This window comes from Carassius auratus, chromosome 16, assembly GCF_003368295.1.
Source record: "Carassius auratus strain Wakin chromosome 16, ASM336829v1, whole genome shotgun sequence".
In the NCBI taxonomy this organism is placed as follows: Eukaryota; Metazoa; Chordata; class Actinopteri; order Cypriniformes; family Cyprinidae; genus Carassius; species Carassius auratus.
In genome coordinates this window covers 7,926,902-7,951,523 of record NC_039258.1, presented here as the reverse complement: position 1 = coordinate 7,951,523, position 24,622 = coordinate 7,926,902, and the positions used below count along the sequence as shown (strand labels likewise).

Sequence of the window (24,622 nt, the reverse complement as noted above, 5' to 3'; positions counted from 1 at the left end):
CCATACAGAGCCGGTGTTCCGGTTTCAAAGGCTTTGGTTCCTCCAACTATGAAAAGTAGATTTTTTTTGATATGTGAATTTTAAAGATGGTTTTAAAAGAAAAGGGTGTGAAAATGGTGAAAATTATGTTGTTACAGTCTATGGCCGGCCTAATAGTAATATTATAATAAATAAAGGTAATTTAATAACGGTTTTTAAATAATAAAATAATATAATTATATCAACAATTAATTTAAATGAAATTATATATATGTAATTATTATTATTATTATTATATATCTATATCTATATCTATATCTATCTATATATATATATATATATATATATTTTTTTTTTTTTTTTTTTTTTTTTTTTTTTTACCGAGTCTCGAGACGCAATTAATATACTAAGGATGTAGCCTTTTGTGTGTTTCTGCAACAACACAGAGATGACGTCACGTGTCTCCCTCCCTCCGCCCTTCTCGTCAGTTTCACACTCCCTCGCGCAGACGTACACCTCAGCATCTCTCTAGCAATATCAGACCTTCATCTCAGCATCCCTGAAGCAACAGCAGACCTTCATCCCTACATTAATCCAGCAGCGCGAGTCCGCTATGGAGCAGCAGTACGGAAGCTGATTCTCGATGTCATGGAAACAGATGCTTGAATAAGAGCGTCACATCCCACTGGTACAGCTGCAATTCACAATAGCGCACATTCTTGCTGTTGGCTTTCTATTTATCCCTGTTGTGTTTTGAGATTTGCTTGTTTTATATAACAACTGGTGGTAGTTGTGTTTAATTATATAGTATAACATAACGCCGATTATATACTGTATTTTAGTATCACGTAATTTCTCCAAAGGTAGGCTATCTGAGCCGTAGGGGCTGGTTGCTATGAAGTCAAATCACAAAAGGCCCAGCCACAAATAGGATCTAGATTCTAGAATTGCTTTGAATGATTATTAATTGATTGATTCTCCTGCCATATTGTTATTCTTGTCCTGTTTATTTGTGATACTCTAGTGTTGTCTCCTCTATCTTTGACCTAAGTTTGAAGAGGGAATGACCATCAGAATCCATTGCTGTGATAAAGCAGCAGTGGCATCATGAACTTCTCACCAATTCTCTCGCTTGTGTTGCTCTTCTGTATCAGAGGCAAGTATATATTTCTGCAGTACTTACATTACCACCAAGACAAGTCTGCACTGCCATTCTGGATTATTGTTAGAATCCATAAATAGTATAAAAAAGATCCCATCATTGCTCTTAAATTCATTTTTTATGATTATCTTACTTTCAATTAAAGCACTGTAAATTACCATTGTGTACGAAATGTGCTATATAAATATTTGCCTTGCCATGTAAAGCTTGCCATGTTTAATATACATTTACATTTAGACGCTTTTATCCACAGTAACTTACAAATGAGGACAATGGAAGTAATCAAAATCAACAAAAGAGCAATAATATGCCATCGCTATAACAAGTCTCATCTTAATGCAGTACATGTACAGTAGCAAGGTTTTTTAAATCGTATAAAAAAATAATAAAAATAAATAAAAAATAAAGTTAAAAGATAGAATAGGAAAAGAATGGAGCAAGTTATGGAGCTACTGTTAGAGGTCTTTTTTGCTTTTGTTAATTGTATAGCCTAATAAATTAAAAAGAGAACCGATAGAATACAAAATAAATCTCTTTCTTTTTTTTTATTAAGAAAACAAGTTAAGTAAATAAATAGAGTGCAAGTACAAAAGGTGCATGTTTTTGTTTTTCTAAGAATAGAATTAAAATAGAGAGTACTAGAGTTAGAGGGTCAAATAAAGATGGAAGAGATGAGTTTTTAGCCGATTCTTGAAGATGGATATATATATAATAATAAAAAAAATTTTATTATATAGTTTGTTGAATCTAAAAGGATAAACCACAATATCTTTCATCATGCATTTGTCGTGTTTTGTTGATGCAGTATCGGGACAATGCTGGCAGGCTGCAACCTACTCTGAGAGTGTAGTGTCTCCGGAGCTGAGGAGCAGCAGTATTTTGCGGGTTCCGGATGCTTCTTCTCTGGCCCAGTGTGCAGGGGCCTGCTGCGATCTCTCGGGCTGTGACCTGGCCTGGTTTTTTGAACATCGCTGCTATGTCCTTAGTTGTCAGCGCAAAGAGAACTGCCAGCCGAAGAAGAGACCTGGTACTGACTCTCTCCTGGCATTTCTGCAGCGTGGGCCCCCGCAGACACTAGTTCTGCAATCCCTGGTTCGAGGAGAGTCTTTCCCAAACCACTGGCAGCACCTGCCCAGGCACAGAGGCTCGGAGGACCCCATGAAGGACCTTGCCTTGTTAGAAGGCATTCAGGATTTGGACAACACTGATGCGGAGTATGCCGAGAGTTTCCGAAGTTTGGAGGACAAAAGAGCTGAAGACAGAGATCCTGCAACAGTAGAACAAGAAGAGCGGCCTGGACTGTATGATTGGCCAGTTGTTCAAGGAAAAGAAGAATTCAACCAATCAGAGATAGAGAGAGTTGGTGAAAGACTGACAACAGTACAGGGCCCTCTCGAAAGCAGCCCCTTTCCTCCAAGTCACTTCCCAGAAATGAGGAATGAAAGCAAATCATCTCTTATTGAAGCGGATTCTGATGTTAAGCCCTCATTAATGACAACACTTAACACAAGAGTGAGTGTTACAGATTATGCATGCTATTTTCAGAGAGAAGTAAAAACTGTTTAAAAGCTTGGGGTCAGCACGGATGCATTACATTGAGCAAAAGTAAAGTGATTTAAAATGATACAAAAGATTTCTATTTGAAATAAATTCTGTTCTTTTGAACATTCTGTCACTCAAAGAATGAAAAAAATATATCACAGTTTCCATAAAAATATTGTGCTGCACAACTGTACACAATATAACTGTAATAATAAGAATAGTTGCTTTTTGAGCACCAAATCAAGATATTAGAGTGATTTCTAAAGTATCATGTGACACCAAAGACATTTCAGCATATATATATGAATATATGTATATATGTATTATACAGTATAAATTCTATAATAATATAAAAATAATTTTTTTAAAATATCAATATAAAATTGACAAGGCTGTCGGCATGGTAATTAAAATGAAAGGAACTGGTTTTTCTCTTATACATAGCTGCCCATCCATCACTGTTAGAAATGTCATGATTCTATTTTAATGTTGCGGCGTCATTGGGGAACATGATGTCTTAAATGTACTCTCACTCTGGCCAAGTGCTTAATCAGTCTTTCATGTCTCATCTGCTGTGTGAAATCTGGAAACCACACAATATTTTCCTCTTATTTGACTTTTTATTCTCTTGTACTGGTACTGGTTCCTGTATTAGTTCACAAGCTTTGTGTTGACACGGTTGAGTAATTGAGAAAAGCAATCTTTCTTTTCATTAAAGGTTGAAGAAGACCCACAGAACACTTCATCTGCAGCTGCTGTGCCTAATGTCCTGCAAGACGTCAGCACAGAGCCATCGGGGTTCAGCACAGTCAGTGGTTCCTCCACTACTCCAGCAAGCACTGAGACCACACCACGAATGATCTCAGAAGAGCCAGGTGCTACAGATGTGTTACTGCATCATTTCCATTTATTAGTGGTGCTTACTAATGCAGGCATGACTATGATTCTTACTCAGATGATCTCATACTTTCTTTCACACACATACAGTAATAGCGCTGACTGTGTCCATTAGTGGCCCTGTGGAAGCAACACTGCCTCAAAATACTGTTGAACTAACTGCTTCTATAAATCACGATGACACTGCAGGTATGGCCTTCTGGGTTCTAAATGATGTACATTCCTGACTCATAATTTAAAGTGCATTTTTCCTTAGAAGCTCCTTACACGTATGAGTGGACTTTGGTAACCTCACCGGATGGACATCATGGAGTAATGGAGGGGCGGCACAACAAGTCTGTCAAAATTTCAGAAGTGAGATTCAACTCCTTGTCACTTTCACTATGACTGCCAAGTGATAATTTAGAAGATGTGACAATTGTCTTTTTTCTGAAAAAATAGTTGTTTCCTTTATTGCAGCTTTCAGTGGGTGTTTATACCATCAGAGTGAGTGTGAAAGCACAACGAGCGTATGGAGAAAGTGCTGTGAACTTCACAGTACGCTCTGGTACACCTGCACCCTCTTTGGATCTACTTTAATATTGTTTACCGAGCATGTATTATATGTTTATGAGCCTTAATTTTCAATCTACAGCAGTGAATATAAACAAGCCTCCGAAAGCCGTCACTCTGCCCACGAGCCAAGATGGGATTCTTCAAGAAGGTTCCATCTTCATCATTAATGGCAGTCGTATGTAGCTTGTGTCGGTTTCTCTCTGTTGTTCCTTTACATCATTAAGGTCATAAGTTTTTAACCAAACGTACATCCCGATGCTTCCCAGAAAGTGTGGATGATGTTGGAATAGTCAGCTACCTGTGGGAGAAGGTGGATGGCCCTTTTTGGAAACCTGAAGGCCCTGTTGATACACCAGTAGTGCAGCTACAAAATCTTTCACCAGGAGAATACACCTTCAAGTAAGGGATTGTACTTTATGAATAGGCCTGTGTATGGTGCAGTTTTCAATTTTCATTTGCTGTCTCTGAAGCTGTTGAAATCTTTGGTGGCCAATTCCTCTGGGGCTTTTTTAATTTGGCTTAAACTCATTAACTTTATCCTGACCTGATTTTTGTTTGGCCCACATCAGGCTGACAGTGACTGATTCTGATGGGCTGACTGACTCCAGCACTGCCACAGTAAGGGTCAGCATACCAAAAGATGACCCTCCTCAGGCCAGAGCAGGCGCTGACCAGGTCATCACCCTGCCCGTCAGCCTCCTCACCTTGTGGGGTAACCACAGCACGGATGACCACGCCATTATGAGCTACCTCTGGACTCTCCATCCCAGCAGCCTGACCCAAAAGGTCACTATGCAGGTAATAAGATCTTTACTTTTTCTAGTGCACAGATGTATTGTTTTGAAATTGCTAAGGACACTTTTTGGAGTTTGTCAGTTATGGTTAATATTAACGCTGCAGCACTAAATAGTATTTGCTGAAACAACTGTAATGCAATTTGTGAATTTAGGGAGACAAAAATGTTGAGTTGATGTATTCATATGCTACTTGTTTTCAGGATGTGAGATCACCATTCCTGCAGCTCTCTGATCTCCAGGAGGGTCGGTACATGTTTCAGCTGACAGTCACTGACTCCAGAGGTCAACAGGATTCAGACACCGTCTCTGTCACAGTGCTGCCTAGTAAAACAAACCCACTTCACCTATCTGTGTGTATGATGAAAAACTATGCATACATTATAATTCAATTTTGTTGTGTAGTAGCCAACAAAGCACCAGTCGCTGTAACAGGACCAGACAGGCAGCTTCTCCTCCCTGTCAGCAGCATCACACTGAATGGCAGTGACAGCACTGACGATCAGGCCATCATCAGCTACCAATGGGACTTGATCAGGTACCAGCACACTGACTCACTGACTTGGCATAACTAGTGATGTCTGGTCAATGAATGACCCATCTAGTAGTTAGTTCTTTACAATGAGCCGGTTCATGGAGTAAATACATGTAAACATGTGAAGTCTTAAAAATGTCCATCCACTCCATAAATAACAGGACAAATATGGCATATTGAATGCTTTGGTAGGAACTGTTATTGCCTCATCGTCTGTCTAGTATTTCAGAAGACATTATTAAACATTTCAAAATTTTCACTCACCCTTGGTGAAAAGTGTATTGATGTGCCGTCACCACTCTCCTCATGTGTAACCGCGAAGTGGCCCTCCAGGCTTGAAGATAACAGATGCCAATAAAGCAGTTGCCATAGCCACTGGCCTGCGATCTGGGAATTACAAGTTCAGGCTGACTGTGACAGATCAGCAGGGAGAAACAGACAGTTCAGTCCTGACCCTCACCATTAAAGAAGGTGAGCAGAATCAAGCAAGTGTCTTAACATTATTATTATATATTTATACACTTGTAATTTTTATGTTTTTAATTTCTTCTTTGTGTAAATACACTGACCCCCCAAAATATTTGGACACCTAATCCACATTTAAAATGCATGCATGTCAGAAAACAGCAAACCAGATTACAATTATTTTAAAGAAAGACAGCACAAAAACACTTATGAAGAGAAATATTTCATGAAAAAAGAAGACTGTTAGACGTTTGACAAAACAATAGAAAAGCAGTTAAAAAATAAAGACTAAATATTCTAGGAAGTTTCCAGCAATCCTGTGTGTTATCAAATTCACAGCAAAAAGCTTGCCACTGGTCGCCCATGCCAGCGGCAGCCACACACTGACTCTCCCCAACAACTCTCTGGTGCTCAGGGGCTCCGTATCCAACACTGGAACAGGAAATGTGTCTTTTCTTTGGGTCAGAGATGAACAGAGCCCTGCTGCCGGGGTGAGTGAGATATTTGTATTTTCTTTCTATACCATTTGCTGCGGCTCAGTGTTTTTTTTTCCTGATAATCTCTCTTTTTTGTTTCACTTCCATTGAGAGTAGGATGTGTTATATGGTTCAGATCATGAGGCCTTCCTTTACCTCGCCAACCTGGTAGAAGGAACGTACTTGTTCCAGCTCCGGGTCATGGATATCCAGGGCCGCTCAAGCATGGCTACAGCTACTGTGGAAGTACGCCCTGGTATGATATTACTCAATCATAGTAAGACAACGGCTGCTAGATGTTCAGAATGTATCATTTATTTGGCATGTTGCACCTGCTCAGAATACACTACTATTTAGAAGTTTGGGGTTCGGGGCAAATTTTTTATACTATATAACCAAGGTTGCCTTTATTTGATAAAAAATACAGTAAATAAAAACTGATATTCTAAAGGGTTTATACAAATTCTAGTGTGAACATTATTTTTGTTGAACAATTTTTTTTCAGGATTCACTGATGAATAGAAAGTTTTAAAAAGCATTTATTTTATTATTTTGTAACACTGTAAATATATTGACTGTCACTTTTTAAATATTTTTGCTGAATAGAAATACAAAAAAATAAGTCATTTTGCTTTCTGTTAATTTACAAATTGCTCATCTGATACCATTGATATTTGTATGCAGATCCACGCGAGCGAGAGGAGGTGGAGCTTGAGCTGCAGGTGGGCGTGGCTCAGGTCAGTCAGCAGCAGAAGGAGACAGTGGTGAGACAGCTGGCCGCATTACTACACGTCCTGGACTCAGACATCGCACTGAAGGGCTTACATGGCCAGTCAGACATCAGGTACTACACATATGTCAACCAAACTCACTGATCCAGTCAAATGAGAACATGTGTGGTTTTTAAAATGAAGCTAATCATCATAATTACTAGAGACTAACCCTAGTTTAGTTAAACTCTACATGTGTTTCTTGTGTTTAGCACAGTATTTAGGTTTTCAGTGCAGGGTCCTGATGGTACATTTCCGGGGCCTAAGCTCGCTCGCCTGCTGAGAAACCAGCTATTGCGAGAGAAAAGTGACTTCTTGCTCTTTAAGGTCTTAAGAGTGGACACAGTTAGTAAGTGACTTTTATATAATGAATAAAAAGGTTGGCAATGCAGTCTTTCTGATTTGACCTTTGCTGTGAATATTTCAGTGTGTTTGCTGCTGTGTTCTGGACGTGGTCAGTGTGATCCCATAACAAAGAGCTGTTCCTGTGACCCTCTTTGGATGGAGAACCCCATTCGCCGCTTTCTTGATGATGGCGTGAGCAATTGTGGTTAGTGTGACCTATTTGTCTCCAAATAAGTTTTTTCATGTAAATGAGAAATTTTAAATAAGATAGCAGCAGGTTTAGTCGTAAGGTGTGGTACATGAAGAGATGCTTCATGCAGCGGATTGTTTTTGCCCATGAAATTTTGCTTATGTGACACCTCGATGCTTTCCGTTTTGCTGATGTCCTGTCATGAAAATATTAGAATGTGTGATGGAAAGGTTGCATTGCCAACCTTTTTATTTTTCTGTCTCCTTTTATAGACTGGAGCGTGTTGTATGTCACTATCTCTTGTTTCGTGACCATCATTTTCCTCTTGTCCATCAGCTGGATTTGTGTCTGCTGCTGTAAAAGGTGATAAAGATTCCGTTACTGCATGTAGACAAATATTTGTCACATACACTACTATTCAAAATGTTGGGCTTTTTTTTATTGTTGTTTAAAGGAATGACTACTGAGCAAGGACAAATTAAATTTATGGAATGTGGCAGATATTTATGCTGTTCTTTTGAACTTTCTATTCATAACGTGCCTTTCTTTTAAAATTTCTATTAATCAGAGAATCTTGAAAAATGGTTTCCACAAAAATATTGAGCAGCACAACTGTTTTTTTTTTTAATATTGAAAGTATTTTGTGAGCACCAAATCAGCATATTAGAAACATTTCTGAAATATCATGTGGCACTGAGATTTAAATGAAAATATATGTAGTAATTGTTCTCTAATTATAGTAATTGTAGTAATTACTCTTTTTACAGTATTTCCTATCAAATAAATTCAGCATTTAAAATGTTTTAATGTCAGTACTGCCAGTATTAAAGAGATTGTTCACCCATAAATGTTAATTATGTCATCATTTATTCATGTCATTTCAAACCTGTATGACTACTTCTTTGGAACCCAAAATAAGACATTTTGAATTATTAGCTGAAACGCTAATGATTCCTTCCTCATTAAAAAAAATTTACAAAAAAATTGGTATTTCTATCATAATTTGGAACCATTTCAACGGGATTCTTATAAGACTTGAGAATTCATAGAGGGGGAATCTTACAGGAATGGTTCCAAAATATAGATAAAAAATTCTAATTAGAATCCTGTGTGATTTTCTTACTGGAATCGTTTATTGCATTTGATTTTTTGACAAGGGATTGTGTTTTTGTTCTATGGGAAAGAAGGAACCTTTTTAAAATGACACATTTGTGATTTTGTGTACCTGTGGTATGAGTTTCTAAAGCCATATGTTTGTTTCTGATTGTTGTAGAGGGAGACGCACTAAAGTGAGGAAGAAAACCAAGTACACAATACTAGACAACATGGACGAGCAAGAGAGGATGGAGCTTCAGCCAAAGTACAGTAAGTTTCAGACTCAGATTAGTTTATGCCCCAGTATTTTTGTAGTGAGGAAAGAAGTTTGATACTGTTTGGGGTAGATCTTTTATGAGGCTTGTAATTGCAGTTATTGCATTCACTTTTCTGCATTTGTCATCTTTAGACATTAAACACAGGAGCACAGAGCACAACTCCAGCCTGATGATGTCCGAATCAGAGCTGGACAGTGAGCAGGACAACCTTTTCAACTATGGGAAAGCTCGGAACAGAGCCAATGGAGCGCTCAGAAATGGAGACACTCTCAGCCTTTGTCCTGTGGAGAGTTGAGTCTCACATGGACACGTCATATGAATATTTACAACTAAGGGTGTTGTTGGATGTTCCACAAATACAGATGCAGACAAGGAATGGGCTTTTAAACTACTGACTACTGAATGCATTTGGTCCGGTAATGAATATTCAACGGTTGGCTGAATGTTACTTTCAATTAACAATTAGCATATTCTTCATGGATATAAAAAGACCTGTGCATTCAACTCACACAATCAAAGTAGTCCTCAATATGCTCTTAATAACGCTTGTATGTTTTGGTGACAGTGCAAGCAATTGACATCAGTTATTTTGTTATTTATATGATGCATCTACCATACATTTTGGGAAGAAGTTGCAAGTAACTTATGCATAGAAAAGCAAAATCAAAAAAAGAAAACAAATACCATTCTTTATGCAAAACATTTTATTTCTACTGAACTTTCTGAATGTTCATGTAAGACTTCAGTCTTGGCCCTGATACTGTACATTTGTGTTTGTCTTTATAGCTTTCTGGTTTTAAAACCTTTTAAAAATGTCTGCTTTAGCTGGAATTGCAATAGAAGCCATCTGTATCATTGTGACAAGGAGATGCATTTCTCCTATATTCTTTTTTTGGGGGTTTTAATGCAGCTGGAGATGCAAAAAATTAAAGACATATGGCCCTTTACCAAGTTTAAAAGTGTTTTATTTCCAAAAGTTCAATATTTATAGAGTTGAGTTCACATGAATAATAAGAGTGTGCAATTCTGTGTTAGTGTGCCTATTCAGGATTAATTTTAAATAAGTGATAAAAATGGCTCAAGTAAATGAACGGCAGAAGTTGAAATGTTTCTTTACCAAGGCTTTCAGATGTATGTATAGTCTTTTTACCTTTGTGTGCTTTTCTGCAAATTTCCACTTACAAGGTAAGAAAATTAATATACTTCTAAACATTGTCATGCATATAACACTTACAATTAGGTATATCAATAGAAAATTAATATTTGCACCAATTAAAAAAAAACATTACAACAGAGAACAGTTAAAAAAAATGCACTGACAATTACAACATTTGGCCACAATGACAAATTTGAATCTCTATGCTGTATTGCCTGAAATAAAAAGTTTCTATCCAGCAGCATAAGCACCCAAAAACATCTCATCACAGTTTCTTTTGTAATGGTTTTAATCTATTTCTAGAATTACAAAAATAGAACACTTAAGTTAAACATTTAAATGACTTTTTAAGAAATATTGTGCTTTGATTTCTCTCCCATCCCTGTATTTTGTGGCCAAATTATTAACACTGGAAAAAAACATCAGTTTGTCTTATTTTTTTGTCTATAATTAAATCAAGAAGAATAAACTAAAAATGTACAAGATATATATTATCTTATCTAACACAAAAGTAAATTTATCCTGCTTTAAGTCTGTTTAGATATTTTTCAGTGATAAAAATATATTTTTTTAGTGTTCAAAACCTTATTTCAGAGTAACAAGTATACCACAATCAGTTATGATGGACAGAATCTCAAAGAGGACTATTTGTACCCATTTCTACAACAAATATCTATAGTCAGTATAGTCATTATCCAGTTAAATATGATTAAAAGAGAATAGTTCACAGTGGATTCATGATTTTAGTATTGCGTAAAGTCTTTATAGAGAGAGTCCCCCCAAACACATGTACTTTATTTCTAGATACTCATCAATGCCGTATTTGGATCCTTCTCTGCCCATTCCAGACTGTTTGATTCCACCAAATGAGCCTTCTGTGGCAGATATCAGACCTTCGTTGACCCCAACCATGCCCACCTCCATCTGCTCCGCCACCCGCCAGATCTGACTGATGTCTCTGGAGTAAAAGTAACCTGATGAAAGAAAACAGTTTTGAATATTATGCCACAGAAAGAGACAAGTGATAGAAGTTATGTTGCAGCTTTTTGCTTTACTTGACCATCTACACCCATAACGATACAGTGAAGCTGAAAGAAAATATGACTTTTTCTGGTCCCAAATATATATATGTATATACACACAAATCTGATCTCATCATAATCCAGTCTGTCTGGAATGACATGAAGAAACAGAACAAACTGAGACAGACGCAATCCAAAAGAACTGTGGCAATGTCTCCAAGACGCTTCAAGAGACCTATTTCATGATTGGTTAATTCGACTTGTCAAATTATTAACTAGAAAAATTGTAATTTAGCCTATTATACATGCTTTCAATAAAATGACTCTTAGCTAAAAAATAAACAGGCATGTGAGGAAAAAGTAGGCAAACTCAAGACTGTTCAATAAAACTTTGTAAAATCAGAAACTACACAGGAAAAAAAAAAAAAAGATTAATTTGCACAAATGGACAAACCTGCTAAACCAACAGGAGAAGCATTGGCAATGGCGAGTGCCTCCTCTTCTGTGTTGAACCTGGTGAAGAAAAATAATTCAGCAGCTGACAGACTTTCATACTGAAACATACAGCCCATTAAAACCTATTTACAAAAAAAAAAAAAAAAAAACTAAATAAATATAAATAAAATACATTTTTGTAATTTTAATAATCGGATGCAAACAAGATCTTTTCAGAAACAATGTTATATGAATATATGAAATATGTAAAATAAAATTTGTTTTAAATTTGAGGTTAATATGAAGCCATGTAATCCAATAAATAGTAAATACTTACTTAACAACAGGAATGAGGGGTCCGAAGGTCTCCTCTCGCATACAGAGCATGTCAGTGTTGACACTGGACAGCAGGGTGGGCTGCATGAAGGAGCCCTCCAGTCTCTTCCCACCTCGAACTATGACTGCTCCCTGTGCCACAGCATCTGCAATCTGGTTCTCCACCTGAAGGAAACAATAGCTGATCAACACCACTAAACCCATCATCTTTACCAAATTATCTGTTTTGTGTGTGCTTGTTGACATTGACATCTGTGTTTGCTTCCAACAGAATCAACTGATTACTGTATCGGCACCTTCTCTGCGGCGCGGGTGTTGATGAGCGGCCCTTGTGTGGTGGTGGGCTCTGAGCCATGGCCAAGCTTCAGTTCATCATCCATAGCCTTGGCCAGCTTCTGAATGAAAGCATCATGGATTCCACTCTGCACCAAAAAGCGGTTGGAGCACACGCAGGTCTACAGCAGAGAGGCACGTTACAGGTCAGAAATGGAGAATAACTGTTTACAGTGACAAATATGTCAAGTACACCATATTGTTTACATGGTACTAAAAAAGGTACTTCAAAGAATGGCATGGTTCTGAAACCTTATGAGTAACTGAAGTCCACAATTTCACTCATTATTTCTGAAAAACATTCACTTTTATTCTTTTGAGATATAAGAGGTCATTTTACTTTAAAAACATCCTGTAAGTTTCAGAACGCAAAACATTCTTGTTAGTCTAAAGATGCTTATTTTGAAGGAAGGGAGTCTGACAAAACCACAGGTCGTGGAATGTTTCACTTCAAGATGTAATAGTGTGTCTAAAAGAAGATGATCAACACCTGCTTCTACATTGCTGCCTTTTTTGCCCCGTCCACCGATTAATGCATGTAGTAGACATGCAGGTTTTCAGAAAAATTGAAACTAAAAGATGACTGTAATGTTACAACACAAGTTTGAGAAACTGTTTTATGACATGGTCATTATTGCTTTGTCTGTTATTACAGATCGCTTGACACATACTGAGTATTTACACATTTTTAAACTAAATCACAGGAGCATCCATGTATGAAAACAGTTAACTTCCAAGTCTACAACCCATCATGCCTATTCAAATAGAGCGTTCTGATAAGAGGGGTCAAAAACAGGACAGAAAACAGCCTATCACTTCTAAATTATGCTTTTTGATGTAATAATCTTGATAACATTATAAGTGGACTTCAGAGAACAGTTCAAAATTTAAAAAAGGCAGTTCATGACTCCTTTAAAAGTGTGTTAAGGGTCAATGTAAGGGTCAAAATTATCCCAAAAATAAACAGGAAAATTTTGCATTAAATAAAATCAATTTAATTTAAGACTGAAACACACTCACCTGGCCTGAGTTCCTGAATTTGGAGACCATCGCTCCTGCAACAGCTTTATCTACATCAGCACTGTCAAATACAATAAACGGGGCATGTCCTCCCAACTCCATGGAGACCCTTTTGACTGTTCCTGCAGCATGTCTTAGTAGTATCTGCAAAAGCATTTACTTAAGCGATTACTAAATTATGGTGAACATGGACTGCACACAGAAATGAGATCTTTACCTTGCCAGTGGCCGTGGAGCCAGTAAATGAGATTTTGGCAACGAGAGGGTCTGTGCAGAGCAGCTCCCCCACAGCAGGGGTCTTTGCTCTCGAGCAGGGCACTACATTAAACACCCCAGGAGGAATACCAGCCTGAACCGACAGCTAGATAAGAAATACAATGGATTATTCATTCTGTCATATACATACAGCATGTAAGATTTTTTTAATTGTTTTTGAAATAATTCTCTTATCCTTAAACTTAATTTCTCTGTTTAAAAATACACTAAAAACAGTAATTCTATGAAATACTATAACAATTTTTAATAGCAGTTTTAGATTTTAAACATAAATGTAATTTATTCCTGTGATAGTAAAGCTGAATTTTCCTCTTTAGTGTGACATGATCCTTCAGAAAACATTCTTCTAATATGCTGATTTGGTGCTCAAGAAACATTTCTTAAAAGGATCAATGTTTAGATTAAATTTTTTTACATTTGACGCATCCCTGATTAATTATTACTTTAAAAAATAAAAATCGTTCCGACCATAAACTTTTGAATGGTAGTTCATCTACAAAGTTTGCCTGGTCTTGCAGACTGGTTAATGTCAAGTTAAGCAGTCTTGCATGGAAACAGACAGACCTCAGCCAGGGCCAGAGCAGAGAGAGGTGTATCCTCGGCTGGCTTCACCACCACAGTGCAGCCCACCGCCAGTGCTGCGCCCACCTTCCTGGTGATCATGGCACTGGGGAAATTCCACTGTGAAGAGGGAACATTTTAAATCATAACTGTGAGCTGACCGTTTTACTTAAGCTCATTGACCCTACAGCCTGATGGTGTTATGTTATCAGAAAGAAGCAGGAAGTCTCACAGGTGTAATGATGGAAGCCACTCCCACCGGCTGCTTGAGTAAGAGGATTTTGCGGTCCTTGGCTGGAGGTGCGATAATATCTCCATACACACGTCTGGCCTCTTCAGAAAACCACTCCAGGAAGGAGGCAGAGTATGTCATCTCACCGATAGACTCCTTCATAGGCTTCCCCTGTACACACATTTGAGCTCTAACCAATACTAATAGCTCAATCCTTGTAAACAGAATCATTAGATGTTGTATCCTGGATGTAATGGGTCAGAATACCTACACACTCTGCTGTGATCAACTTGGCAAGATCTTCCTTGTGCTGATTGATCAGGTCAAACCATTTTCGTAATAAAATGCTTCTTTCCTGCAAAAGAGCATAGATTAATATATATCAGATATTCTGAATATAATGATAAAATACTTTTATTCATTTAAATAATTACATATAATTGCAATTTCATAAACAGTTGTACCCCTGAATATTTTTGTGGAAACCTTGACAATTATTTCAGGATTCTTCGATGAATACAAAGATCAAAAGAACAGTATTTGTTTAAAATGGTCATTCTTTGTGACCTAAATCAAAAATGACAAAAATGCTTTTATCTAGTGCATCCTTGCTAAATAAAAATATTATTCAGATCAAACCATTTTTGCAAAGAAATCAATTTGTATATCAGAACTTCTGAACATGATGAATAAACACTTCATCATTTAAATAAATATTGTCATTTAACTTAATACTTACTATTTAATTAAAATTGTCATTCGTTCCAATTGTTATTTTGTCACATTACATTAATGATAATTATGAGGGGAAAGATGTTTAATTGTCATGAAAATAATCACAATGTTCACAATGTAACACACAGCGCTATGTAAATGGACACATTACAAAACATACAGAATTGTGTTTATTTTCAGGAAGGAAAGGGATCGGCAAGTTAATACTAAGATTTTGGTCAAGTACCTTTGGGTAACATGAAAATACCCTGATTTAAACATCACAGCACCATTGCGTACCATCTGATATCAGGTGTAACTACCACCCCAGAACGTTTTAAAAATTGTTAGTAAATATATGATATTGTAAATATGCTTAGTACATACCAGTTAATAATTTCGATCTAATGTAGTCATGCACATGAAAAACATTCCCCTCATCTCACCTTGGCTGTGTGATTCTTCCACAGGTGAAACGCTTTGTATGCAGCATTGACAGCGTCTTGAGCCTCCTTTGTACCGCAGTCTGACACCTTCGCGATCTCTTCTCCCGTGGCTGGATCTAACACGGGGAACGTGGATGCAGCGGAGACCCAGCGCCCTTCTATGAAGGCTCGAGTCCGCAGGAGCTGCGCTGACACATCGAGGCTGTAATGCCGCTGCAGCATGCTGGGTAGGCCAAAGAACACCTGCCGGAGAATACACCGACCTCTTGAGAGATATAAACTGCCCATGATGAGATGTGACAGGTCTAATAAAACCTAGATGTTCGTGAGGAGGTTGATGGGTGCAGTAGCCTATTATCAAGCTCAGTCCAGTCCAGGCTTGTTTACATTGTTCTAACAACCGCTTTGCACATACACACACATGCAAATTCCAAGTTAATCTTAATTAATTTCCGCGGTCACTCCTAAAACAGATTAAAATAATAAGTAATAAAAACAATTGTCCAATTGACAGCGTGTTGAGTTTGCTTTTTCCTTAACGTTACTGCAGGAAACACAACCCGACTCGAGAGACGATTTGGTGGGCTGACCTTATTCTAGCGACGTCCGATTCATGAATGAATCGCTTTTGAGTCGAATCTTTTCGAGGAATGAGTTGAACCGACTGATATATAAAGTGGTTGAATAAAAAAAAAAACATCTAAATGACTCGTTCACGAATCCGTGCAGAGTAAACCAGTGAACCATAGAACATGTCCGATTTGTAATGAGCCAGGAACCGAACTGTTCAAAGGAACCGACTTGCGAAATGAATCATAATGAATCACACAACGGAAATGTTTTAATCACAATACTGTAAAAAATAAAAAAGCACCACAGCGCCCACTGCGACAACTTTACATAATTTTACAAATTTTTTACAATATTTTACTTTTACAATCTACAAATATATTCTGTATATATTTCAAGGTTATTTACAAATAAAGAACTGATTAGTCTACAGAGAATCTCATAATGTACCTTTAAGAATTCAGATTCTCATGGTCTCTATTCTTCAAGGAGAAGAATAAAAACTTCTTTAAATGTATGGTGAACTTGTATTTATTGAAATCAAATATTATTTTCAAATATTCCCAACCTAAGAATGGATTTTCCTTGAGCTCTTATTTGTTTTTTAGGTTTCTTTAAACAATGACATAAAGACAATATAAAACAAACTAAATAATGACATTAGTTCAGTAAGAGATTCAATGTGAAAACGTATTTATTCGTTTGAAAACTTAGAGAACAGCACTAGAAGTCCCTCGAGCAAAAAACGATGCTCCTTTATCGTGGACTTTAAAGTGAAATATTTTTCGTTGATTGTAGATGGTCTCTCCTCTCGGTCTCCACCAAACCTCCATCTAAAAAATCCCAAAATATCAGCTTACTTCAGAGCTATTTATTATTAGAGTAAGCATAAAATTTAACATGAAATCGCACCTGTCCATGTATGTCCCTGCAGTAGCCCGTGGGTAACCCCTCTATATGTAAAGCCAAGTTACACTGATGAACTAGTCCCCTCTGAAGCAGGTTTGACCCTTCTTCATCATCATCTGCATCCTCCTCCTCACATCTCACCAGAATTACCATATTTCCCTGGATATCAAGACATTTATAGTTAATATATCATAATACAATGTGAAACCAACTGCATCTGGCATTATTTCAGACACTGACTCACCTGTAACTCGGAGCACACGGTGGCTTGGCAGTAGAGGGTAAAGTCTAGTATTGCTCCAACACTAACACCTAAACTCAGGAGCACACTGAGATCATCTATGAGTAACACTGGAGGACCCCATGATTCACCAGCATCACCATCTCCACTCTGACGCACAGAACGCTCCACGAATCTGAACAGACCTTCCAGTCCAGCACCTGGGGATCTAGAAAGACAAAACAAACATTCATTTATCCGTCATAACATTATAAGGAGGAGGAATAGAGATGAGGGGTAGAGGTATTTAAACTAGATTTTATAACATACTAAACGTGCCTGAGAAAACTCAAAGGTTGTGTCTCCTGCTGACTGGTGTCCTGTAATAAAACTCCAAAAGAATCCTTCAGTCCTTCAAGAAACACGAGCTGACCCTTCTCTCTTGCCTGTGCCAGACTCACTCCCTGGGCAAAAAGATTACAATCAAGAAATATAAATGTCATCAACAAAATGTCTAATGAAAAAAAAACAGTCTAAATAGATCAAGTTGATGTAAACTTACCAGCCTCTGACCAACAGCACTGTAGTGACTGAAGGACTGCACAAGACCCAGAAAACACACCTTACAGCCAGCTGGAAATATAAGTATATGTATATATATATATATATATATATATATATATATATATATATATATATATATATATATATATACACACACACACACACACATACTATCTCTCTCTCTCTCTATATATATATATATGTACATACAAACAGTAAGTCGCTTACCACGTAAATAGAAAGACAGATAGTGATGAATAAGGAATGATGCATCAGCTCGTCTGTCTGACGCTAGGATAAAGTCACTCTACAAGTACAGAAAACATCGGTCAGACTCTGACATCTAGGAAGTTACATCAAGCTTGTAAAGGGATGTAAATTACCGATTTGAAACTGTCCGGAGTGGAATTGAGAATACTGTTCAATTCTGGAAACATGTTTGTGAGATAGAGATGAACTTTACAGTTATGCAGGAAATGTCTCGTCTCTATTTCTCCAGACCTTCTAATGCTGTTGAAAAAACACGATTGTAAATTAAAGCAAAGCATTTGAGGTGCATAGGTTCCTGTTATATGTAAGTTACCGATGTTAGCATGCTAAATTAATATTAGCGTTAAGTATTAAAAGTATCGAAAATACGAAGAAAATATTTAAAAAATAAAATTAATAACGTACCCGTACGGTCTGAAATAACAAAATTTTCTTTTAAATATCTACAAATAAATATGAAGAAGTATTTCAAGTTTGCCTGTTATGCTAGTCAACGAGGGTACGGAAACCGCATAAGTACAATCTTTCCGAAAACGCGTTTTGGTAGAGACATTTTTATTTAACCTTTAAAAACTGGTAGATATTCCAAACCTTAAAAATATTTATTTTGACCAGAGACAAAAACGCTGCAAGTGCACTAAAACAGGAGCAGATAGTGTTTCGTTACAAAATATACATGTAAAAAATATATACAAATGAAAAAAATCAGGGACAAACTGTTGATCTTTGTTATGCATTTTGTCCTTGGGTCTGCTTTTAGTTAGAATTCTAAGCATTTCCTTTCAAAACACTGAAATACAAGTTATTCTGCCTGTTAAACTTTACCACAAAAGTGTAACATAACTTGATTTAGACCTAAAACTAATTTCAACAGTTCATCAATGTTTTTACCTATAAAGCACTGCTGATGACAGCTTAACATAAATTCTAAATACATAAAAAGCGAGGGAAAACATTGTCTTGAGCACATGAATCACCCATTAAATAAATAGCATGCTGTCCTCCAAAAATCTTAATATTCATGGGTTTAGATGGAAGAAAACTGTACATTTTCAAATATGTTTTGCACAGAAATGGTAATGCAAGCCCTTGAAATTCAGTTCATGGAATGTTAATGATCAGCTGTGTACCCGGAAAACATGTCATAGATAATGCAAAACATTTTTTTTCTATGCAAAGATAACTGACTGTAAAAGTGGTTAACATCTATATAACAAAACAGCTGGTAAATTTTACAGGGAAAGTCAAAACAGGCTCATGGACCAGACCATGAAATGCAAGCAAAGACATGTTGCATACTTTTTAGAGCACAAAACATTGCAATGCAAATCGTGATTTAGTGTCTAATAGAACAAAAGAAAAGATGCAAGATAAAAAAAAAAGTGAAACCATTGCTCATTCTTCTACTCTGAATGGAGTAAATTATCTTTATAAACAGCTAAAAGTAATATGATACATGAAAGAGTCTGTTTACTAAGTAAATATATAGCTACTGATTGATTATCACACCATCAGATGCTGATCGCATCAGTAAGACATGCCTCACACTGCAGGAGCAGGTCAATGTTAAACAAAGCTAGATAATGTCTAGTATTGTTCTTTATATGATATACTGTTAAACTTTATTCTAAATTTGATGTCACTATTTTAGGAATGTCCTAAGCTCAAGTTAAGCTCTATTGACAGCATTTGCGATTGCAATTTTGACGACCTTGCTTTTTCTTTTTTTAAAGAAACAAAAATCGTGCTAACAATACCGCACAACATTGAACCAGGCAAGAAACATTCAGCTAGTAAACCCAGAAATTTTTGCACAATATTTTCATGGTTCACTGACCCTGGGAATCTTTTAAAAAGGCTAATTTTGCATCTTCAGGTGATTTAACAAAAATTTCAGCTTCACCAGAACACTGTCCCATATTATGTTTTATCGAAAGTGCGTTACTATAACCGCAACTTGCACATTAAAAAAATACGTCAAAATGATGTATATTGACCCCAGAATGTTCCTTTAAGTACACAATGGTGCATACTAACTGTATAGTATGCTTTCTAGGTGCATAATGGGACTTGATTGAAAAGCATTGTCACTAAATCTTTCATAACTTGCACTGCTGTATGTTAAAAAGACACGCCTGGTCTTCCAATTCTGTAAAACTGATCAGCTCAGCATCGTTGTGGCCACCTAAATATAACTCATGCTACATCTTTGAAGAGGTTTGTACAGAAAATGAATGCTATTAGTAAAAAAAAAAAAAAAAAGGATAACAACAAAAGGTTATGATTTACAATAAATAAATACAATGTCACACTCCAGGCACACAGAGTATGTCATTCCTGAGTGTTTGAGTCTTTGGGTTCATTGCTACGGCGTGCCCTCAGAGGCGGCTTCTACTAATGTTACGGTTTCTCCTGTCATTGAGTCAAGGGGCTCCTCTTTAATGATGATGGCCCCTTCTGGCAACATGACAACTTCCTCTTCGCCAACTACCTCCTCCTCCTCTTCCTGGAGCACCACTTCCTCTTGGGGCTCTGTGCTGGTTCCATTGGTCTGCCCATTTGCAATGGCCTCTAGTTTAAGCCTGTACTGCTCAGCTTCCTCTTCCTTTCGTAGTAACTGCTGTCTGTACTCCTGGGCTTTTCTGTTTGCTTCCTTAAGTTGCTGCTCCAGTAGTTCCCGACTGTTCTTCTCATCGGGCTCCTATAGAAAACCCCAAACAGTTTACTTTCAAATTGATTTTGCATTCCAAAAAGTAAGAATTAAATGGGAACCTCTGCTCGTCAGACCTTGTGTTTGACATCTGTGTGGTTGACGGTTAATTCAAATTTCCGTTTCCGTGTTGGAACTGGTTTTGTGTCTTCCGTTATGATTTCTTCTGAAATCTGACCAGCTGGCACTGCAACCACTAAATATATACAGACATGTTAGAATAGAAATAGTGCATCAAAGTCTATAAACTATAAACTAGCATTCTACTCACTTTGTTGCCCCTGCATTGTGACAAAGAATTTCTGTCCCACATTGCCAGTCTGAAGGTTTCCCTGTTGGTCGGTTACTATGGTGATGACTCTCTGGCCATCTTCCCCTACAAGATGCTGGATGGCAGAATCTACCGAATCAGCAGCAATCACACTCTCTGCAGCTCCTGCTGGGATATAGCAGCAGTCAGAATTACACTGATATTATATATGATCCACATTTTCTATGTGCATTCAGTTCAAATAAAACATTACATAAAATAAAACTGGTTAATTAAATACTGCTGCAAAATGTCAATGTCAAATTAAACATTCATCAAGCACAAAATGCAAGAAAAATTGTCTTTAGTGAGTAAATAAAATGCCAGTTTCTCTCTCTCTTTTTTTATTATTTATTTATTTATTTTTATTTTTATTTTTCCAATATTTTTGTATGTTTAAAAGTTAATTCCTATGATTGGAAAAGCTACATTTTCAACAATTATTTTCTTTGAGTCTTTTAGTCTTCTGTGTCATAATCTTTTAGAAAATGTTCTAATATGCTATTTATTGTTCTCAAGAAATATCTGTTATTATAATCAGTGTTGAAAACAGTTGTGCTGCTTAAAATTTTTGTGTAAAGTGTGATACTTAAGGATTGCTTACTGAATAGAAAGTAAAAAAAAAACTGTAACATTATAAATTGTCAGTTATAATCAATGTAAAGTGTCCTTGTGAAAAATTTATAATTCCTTTAAAAATTCTTACTGAACCCAGTCTTCTGAATGGATAGTGTACTGTAAATGGAAAAAAACTCCTTGCATTAAGGCAACAAATTAAATAAGCAATAAATTATGATCTAAAGGATTTTTGACAGGGCAGGTGGAGAAAACAGTTTGACAGAGCCATTATCATAGGGACATTTTTTTTTATTCAAGTTATCTAAAACTCATTACTAACAAGCATGGAAAAACAAAATGTAATGAAACTCATACCTGTGTTAGCCTTAGCATTAGTGAGAACAATATCAGAGAGATTGACCACTCCAGAGGAGGAGATGATGAACTGAGGGCTGGCGGTGGAGGGAGACGTGCTGCTTAGGATAGTCCTCTCTGGATTCATGTTCACTTGGTTCTGCATTCCCTCCTAGAATAACAAACCAACCATCAAGTTATGAGACTGCAGCCTTGATATTGCCTGTAAATGTTTTTAAATACACAACGGTGAATTTACATTATGTTTTGACATCTGATAACCAACACATCATTAAAATGTGATTTAATTTTTACCTGTAACAACAGCATCAACTCAGTGTTTCCTCGGTCCACCGCAATGTTAAAAGGCGTCTTGTCAAACTTGCTGAGGGCGTGAGTATCAGCGCTGTTTTTGATCAAAAGCTCCACGACTCCTCTGTGCCCATGTTCCGTAGCCCAGTGCAGGGCGGTCATTTTCAGCATGTCTTTGGCATTGATGTCTGCTCCACTCTGTCCCAGATATAACAGATATCTAAACTAAAAAGTCCAAATGTCAAAAAACTAAACTAATGCTGTTGTGCTTTCATCGGTTATTACCTTGACCAACAACTCAACAATGCTTGAGTGGCCCTCTGCCGCAGCCATGTGGAGGGGGGTTCGATCCACTTTAGTGCGGGCATCTCTACTCACTCCAGCACGGAGAAGCACTTCAGCGGTGGAGTAGTGCCCATATTGTGCAGCTAAATGAAGTGGTGAGGTTCCCAGCTAAAACAGATTACCATCCTCATGTTATAGTAAACTGCAGATTATGAACTGCTGATGATAGAAGCATTGAGCAGCAAATACAACTCACCCAGTCTGTAGTAAAAGGAGCTCCATTGGCCATAAGTGACCTCACTTCATCATCCTGTCCTTTGCGTGCTGCCTCCAACAAGCGCTTTCCCAAATCCACAAGCGACATCTAATCACACAAATAAGGTCTAAAGCATCAGAATATAGTTGATAGTGAAATATTGCTTTATTTCGTGACAACCATGTTTACAATCATAAGGTGTTTAACCAGGTGCACGTTTTCAAAGAAAATGCCCAAAAGATGGTTTCCATATATACAAAATGTATAGTGTGGTGGCCATGTGGTTATATTAGTCTTAAGACTTTATTCCATAAGGATCAAGTGTTATTAAGTGCCAGGAAACGGATGTGTACATTAATCTTCGACACAATTCATCATCAATGACAGAAGGGGAAATAGTCATCGTTGTATGATAAAGCAAGTTCCGGGGGAAGTCGGTTCCGTCCTTTTGTTGACAATATTACTGTGTGGCTGGACGGACATTTTCACAAACTTTTAGTCAGGTTTACTGTCAATTAGATAGTGTTACGTTTTTAAAAAAGGGTTGATTTCTATATAATAAGAAACATAATTAATATCGTAACCTTATTGGTTATGTTAACGACATTTTCGTAATACATACAGTATTTTTTCTAACTATTTTTATGAGCAGGCTAATAATAAGACGAGTAACGTTAGAGAACATGACTAAAAGTGCGCATTTATAAATACAACAAGTTTTAGCAAGTTGCGCTTAAGTCTTAAAACAAGTCCTCGTATTGTCATGTAATCGTCTACAGCTACCATATCGCCAATACCATATAAAATATGTAATTAAATCTCTTTTTATAACAGTACATCAAACTCCTGCAGTCAGTTGCTAGTAAACAGAATAAAGCAAAACTTCTGCTGCTCACCTCGCCAAAAATGTTTCCCGAAGACTTTTACTGTATTATAACACGCTGGATCCCGTTAAAAAAAACAGTCGTATGCTTCAGTTATTTTATGCGATTTGGTGTTCTATCATACTTTTCGATACTTTTTGAAAACAAAATAACATTGATGGGCTATTTGTCGTCAAAGATGGCGCACGAACGGTGCCGGATGTAGAAATATTTGATTGGTTCTTCTTTGGTAGTATTTAAAAGTTGAGATGTTTGTAGCGCCCCCTACTGCATATCCAGTATATGACGAGATCCTGACACCAGACGAAAGATGTATTGGCTAGTGTTTCCAAAACCTGTCCTGCAGGACCCCCTGCACATTTTGTATGTCTCCCTAATCAGACACACCCAGTTTAGTTCTTGCAGTCTCTACTAACGAGCTGATGAGTGAAATCAGATGTGTTAGATAAGACAGACAAAAGATGCAGGGCAGGTGGTCCTGCAGGACAGGTTTGGGAAACACTGGCGCCAGCTCATCACTTCTCTGCTTTTGAAAACGAATAGGTTTATGGAAATACATTTCCTCCGACTTGTTATTTTATTTAGGATAGGACTGCTGAGATTTTAAAGTTTCCCAAAGTTCAAGATTATCGGTGTGCACTATTATTATTATTATTACTACTACTGCTACTATTGTTTTTGTTTTTTTACATTGTAAAATGTATAATCTTGGGGGAAAAGCAGCTTTAAAATATATTTTAATAAATACATATAAATAACATATTTAAAATACATTTTATGCTATTGTTTTTCATCAGTACAAACAC

At 37.0% G+C, this 24,622-nt stretch overlaps 4 protein-coding genes across 8 annotated transcripts; 1 reads left to right on the top strand and 3 right to left on the bottom strand.

Moving 5' to 3' along the window:
• Positions 1–443: 443 nt before the first annotated feature.
• Positions 444–10,357, top strand: kiaa0319 (KIAA0319 ortholog). 4 transcript variants are annotated; one of them, XM_026283755.1, is made up of 21 exons: positions 444–667; positions 1,031–1,135; positions 1,947–2,653; positions 3,402–3,558; positions 3,671–3,769; positions 3,837–3,934; positions 4,040–4,127; positions 4,215–4,310; positions 4,402–4,534; positions 4,705–4,933; positions 5,133–5,256; positions 5,335–5,467; positions 5,787–5,935; positions 6,269–6,420; positions 6,523–6,661; positions 7,090–7,249; positions 7,388–7,524; positions 7,603–7,725; positions 7,983–8,073; positions 8,984–9,075; positions 9,215–10,357. In XM_026283755.1, exons 2-21 carry the CDS (start codon positions 1,087–1,089, stop codon positions 9,376–9,378), a joined length of 3,120 nt encoding a protein of 1,039 aa, XP_026139540.1. In that variant the 5' UTR covers positions 444–667; positions 1,031–1,086; the 3' UTR covers positions 9,379–10,357. The 4 variants fall into 4 exon arrangements, with proteins under 4 accessions (XP_026139540.1, XP_026139542.1, XP_026139539.1 ...); XM_026283757.1 differs by having other exon boundaries at positions 1,004–1,135; positions 3,840–3,934; XM_026283754.1 differs by having other exon boundaries at positions 1,004–1,135.
• On the bottom strand, positions 10,031–16,310 carry LOC113115980 (succinate-semialdehyde dehydrogenase, mitochondrial-like). The gene is made up of 10 exons (XM_026283758.1): positions 15,615–16,310; positions 14,726–14,809; positions 14,455–14,625; positions 14,226–14,342; positions 13,603–13,746; positions 13,386–13,529; positions 12,329–12,487; positions 12,034–12,197; positions 11,716–11,774; positions 10,031–11,213 (listed from the first exon to the last, which is right to left on the bottom strand). Exons 1-10 carry the CDS (start codon positions 15,900–15,902, stop codon positions 11,002–11,004), a joined length of 1,542 nt encoding a protein of 513 aa, XP_026139543.1. The 5' UTR covers positions 15,903–16,310; the 3' UTR covers positions 10,031–11,001.
• Positions 16,311–16,860: 550 nt separating this feature from the next.
• elp6 (elongator acetyltransferase complex subunit 6) lies at positions 16,861–18,654 on the bottom strand. Its single transcript, XM_026283764.1, has 8 exons — positions 18,553–18,654; positions 18,261–18,387; positions 18,106–18,184; positions 17,876–17,946; positions 17,653–17,777; positions 17,338–17,542; positions 17,097–17,252; positions 16,861–17,017 (listed from the first exon to the last, which is right to left on the bottom strand). The coding sequence occupies exons 2-8, from the start codon at positions 18,312–18,314 to the stop codon at positions 16,895–16,897; spliced, it is 813 nt and encodes a 270-aa protein (XP_026139549.1). The 5' UTR covers positions 18,315–18,387; positions 18,553–18,654; the 3' UTR covers positions 16,861–16,894.
• Positions 18,655–18,735: 81 nt separating this feature from the next.
• LOC113115981 (GA-binding protein subunit beta-2-like) lies at positions 18,736–24,193 on the bottom strand. Of its 2 annotated transcripts, none has more exons than XM_026283759.1 (8): positions 23,829–24,193; positions 22,933–23,040; positions 22,677–22,844; positions 22,395–22,589; positions 22,101–22,251; positions 21,129–21,296; positions 20,935–21,053; positions 18,736–20,848 (listed from the first exon to the last, which is right to left on the bottom strand). In XM_026283759.1, exons 2-8 carry the CDS (start codon positions 23,038–23,040, stop codon positions 20,513–20,515), a joined length of 1,245 nt encoding a protein of 414 aa, XP_026139544.1. In that variant the 5' UTR covers positions 23,829–24,193; the 3' UTR covers positions 18,736–20,512. The 2 variants fall into 2 exon arrangements, with proteins under 2 accessions (XP_026139544.1, XP_026139545.1); XM_026283760.1 differs by having other exon boundaries at positions 21,129–21,293; positions 23,829–24,192.
• Positions 24,194–24,622: the final 429 nt, after the last annotated feature.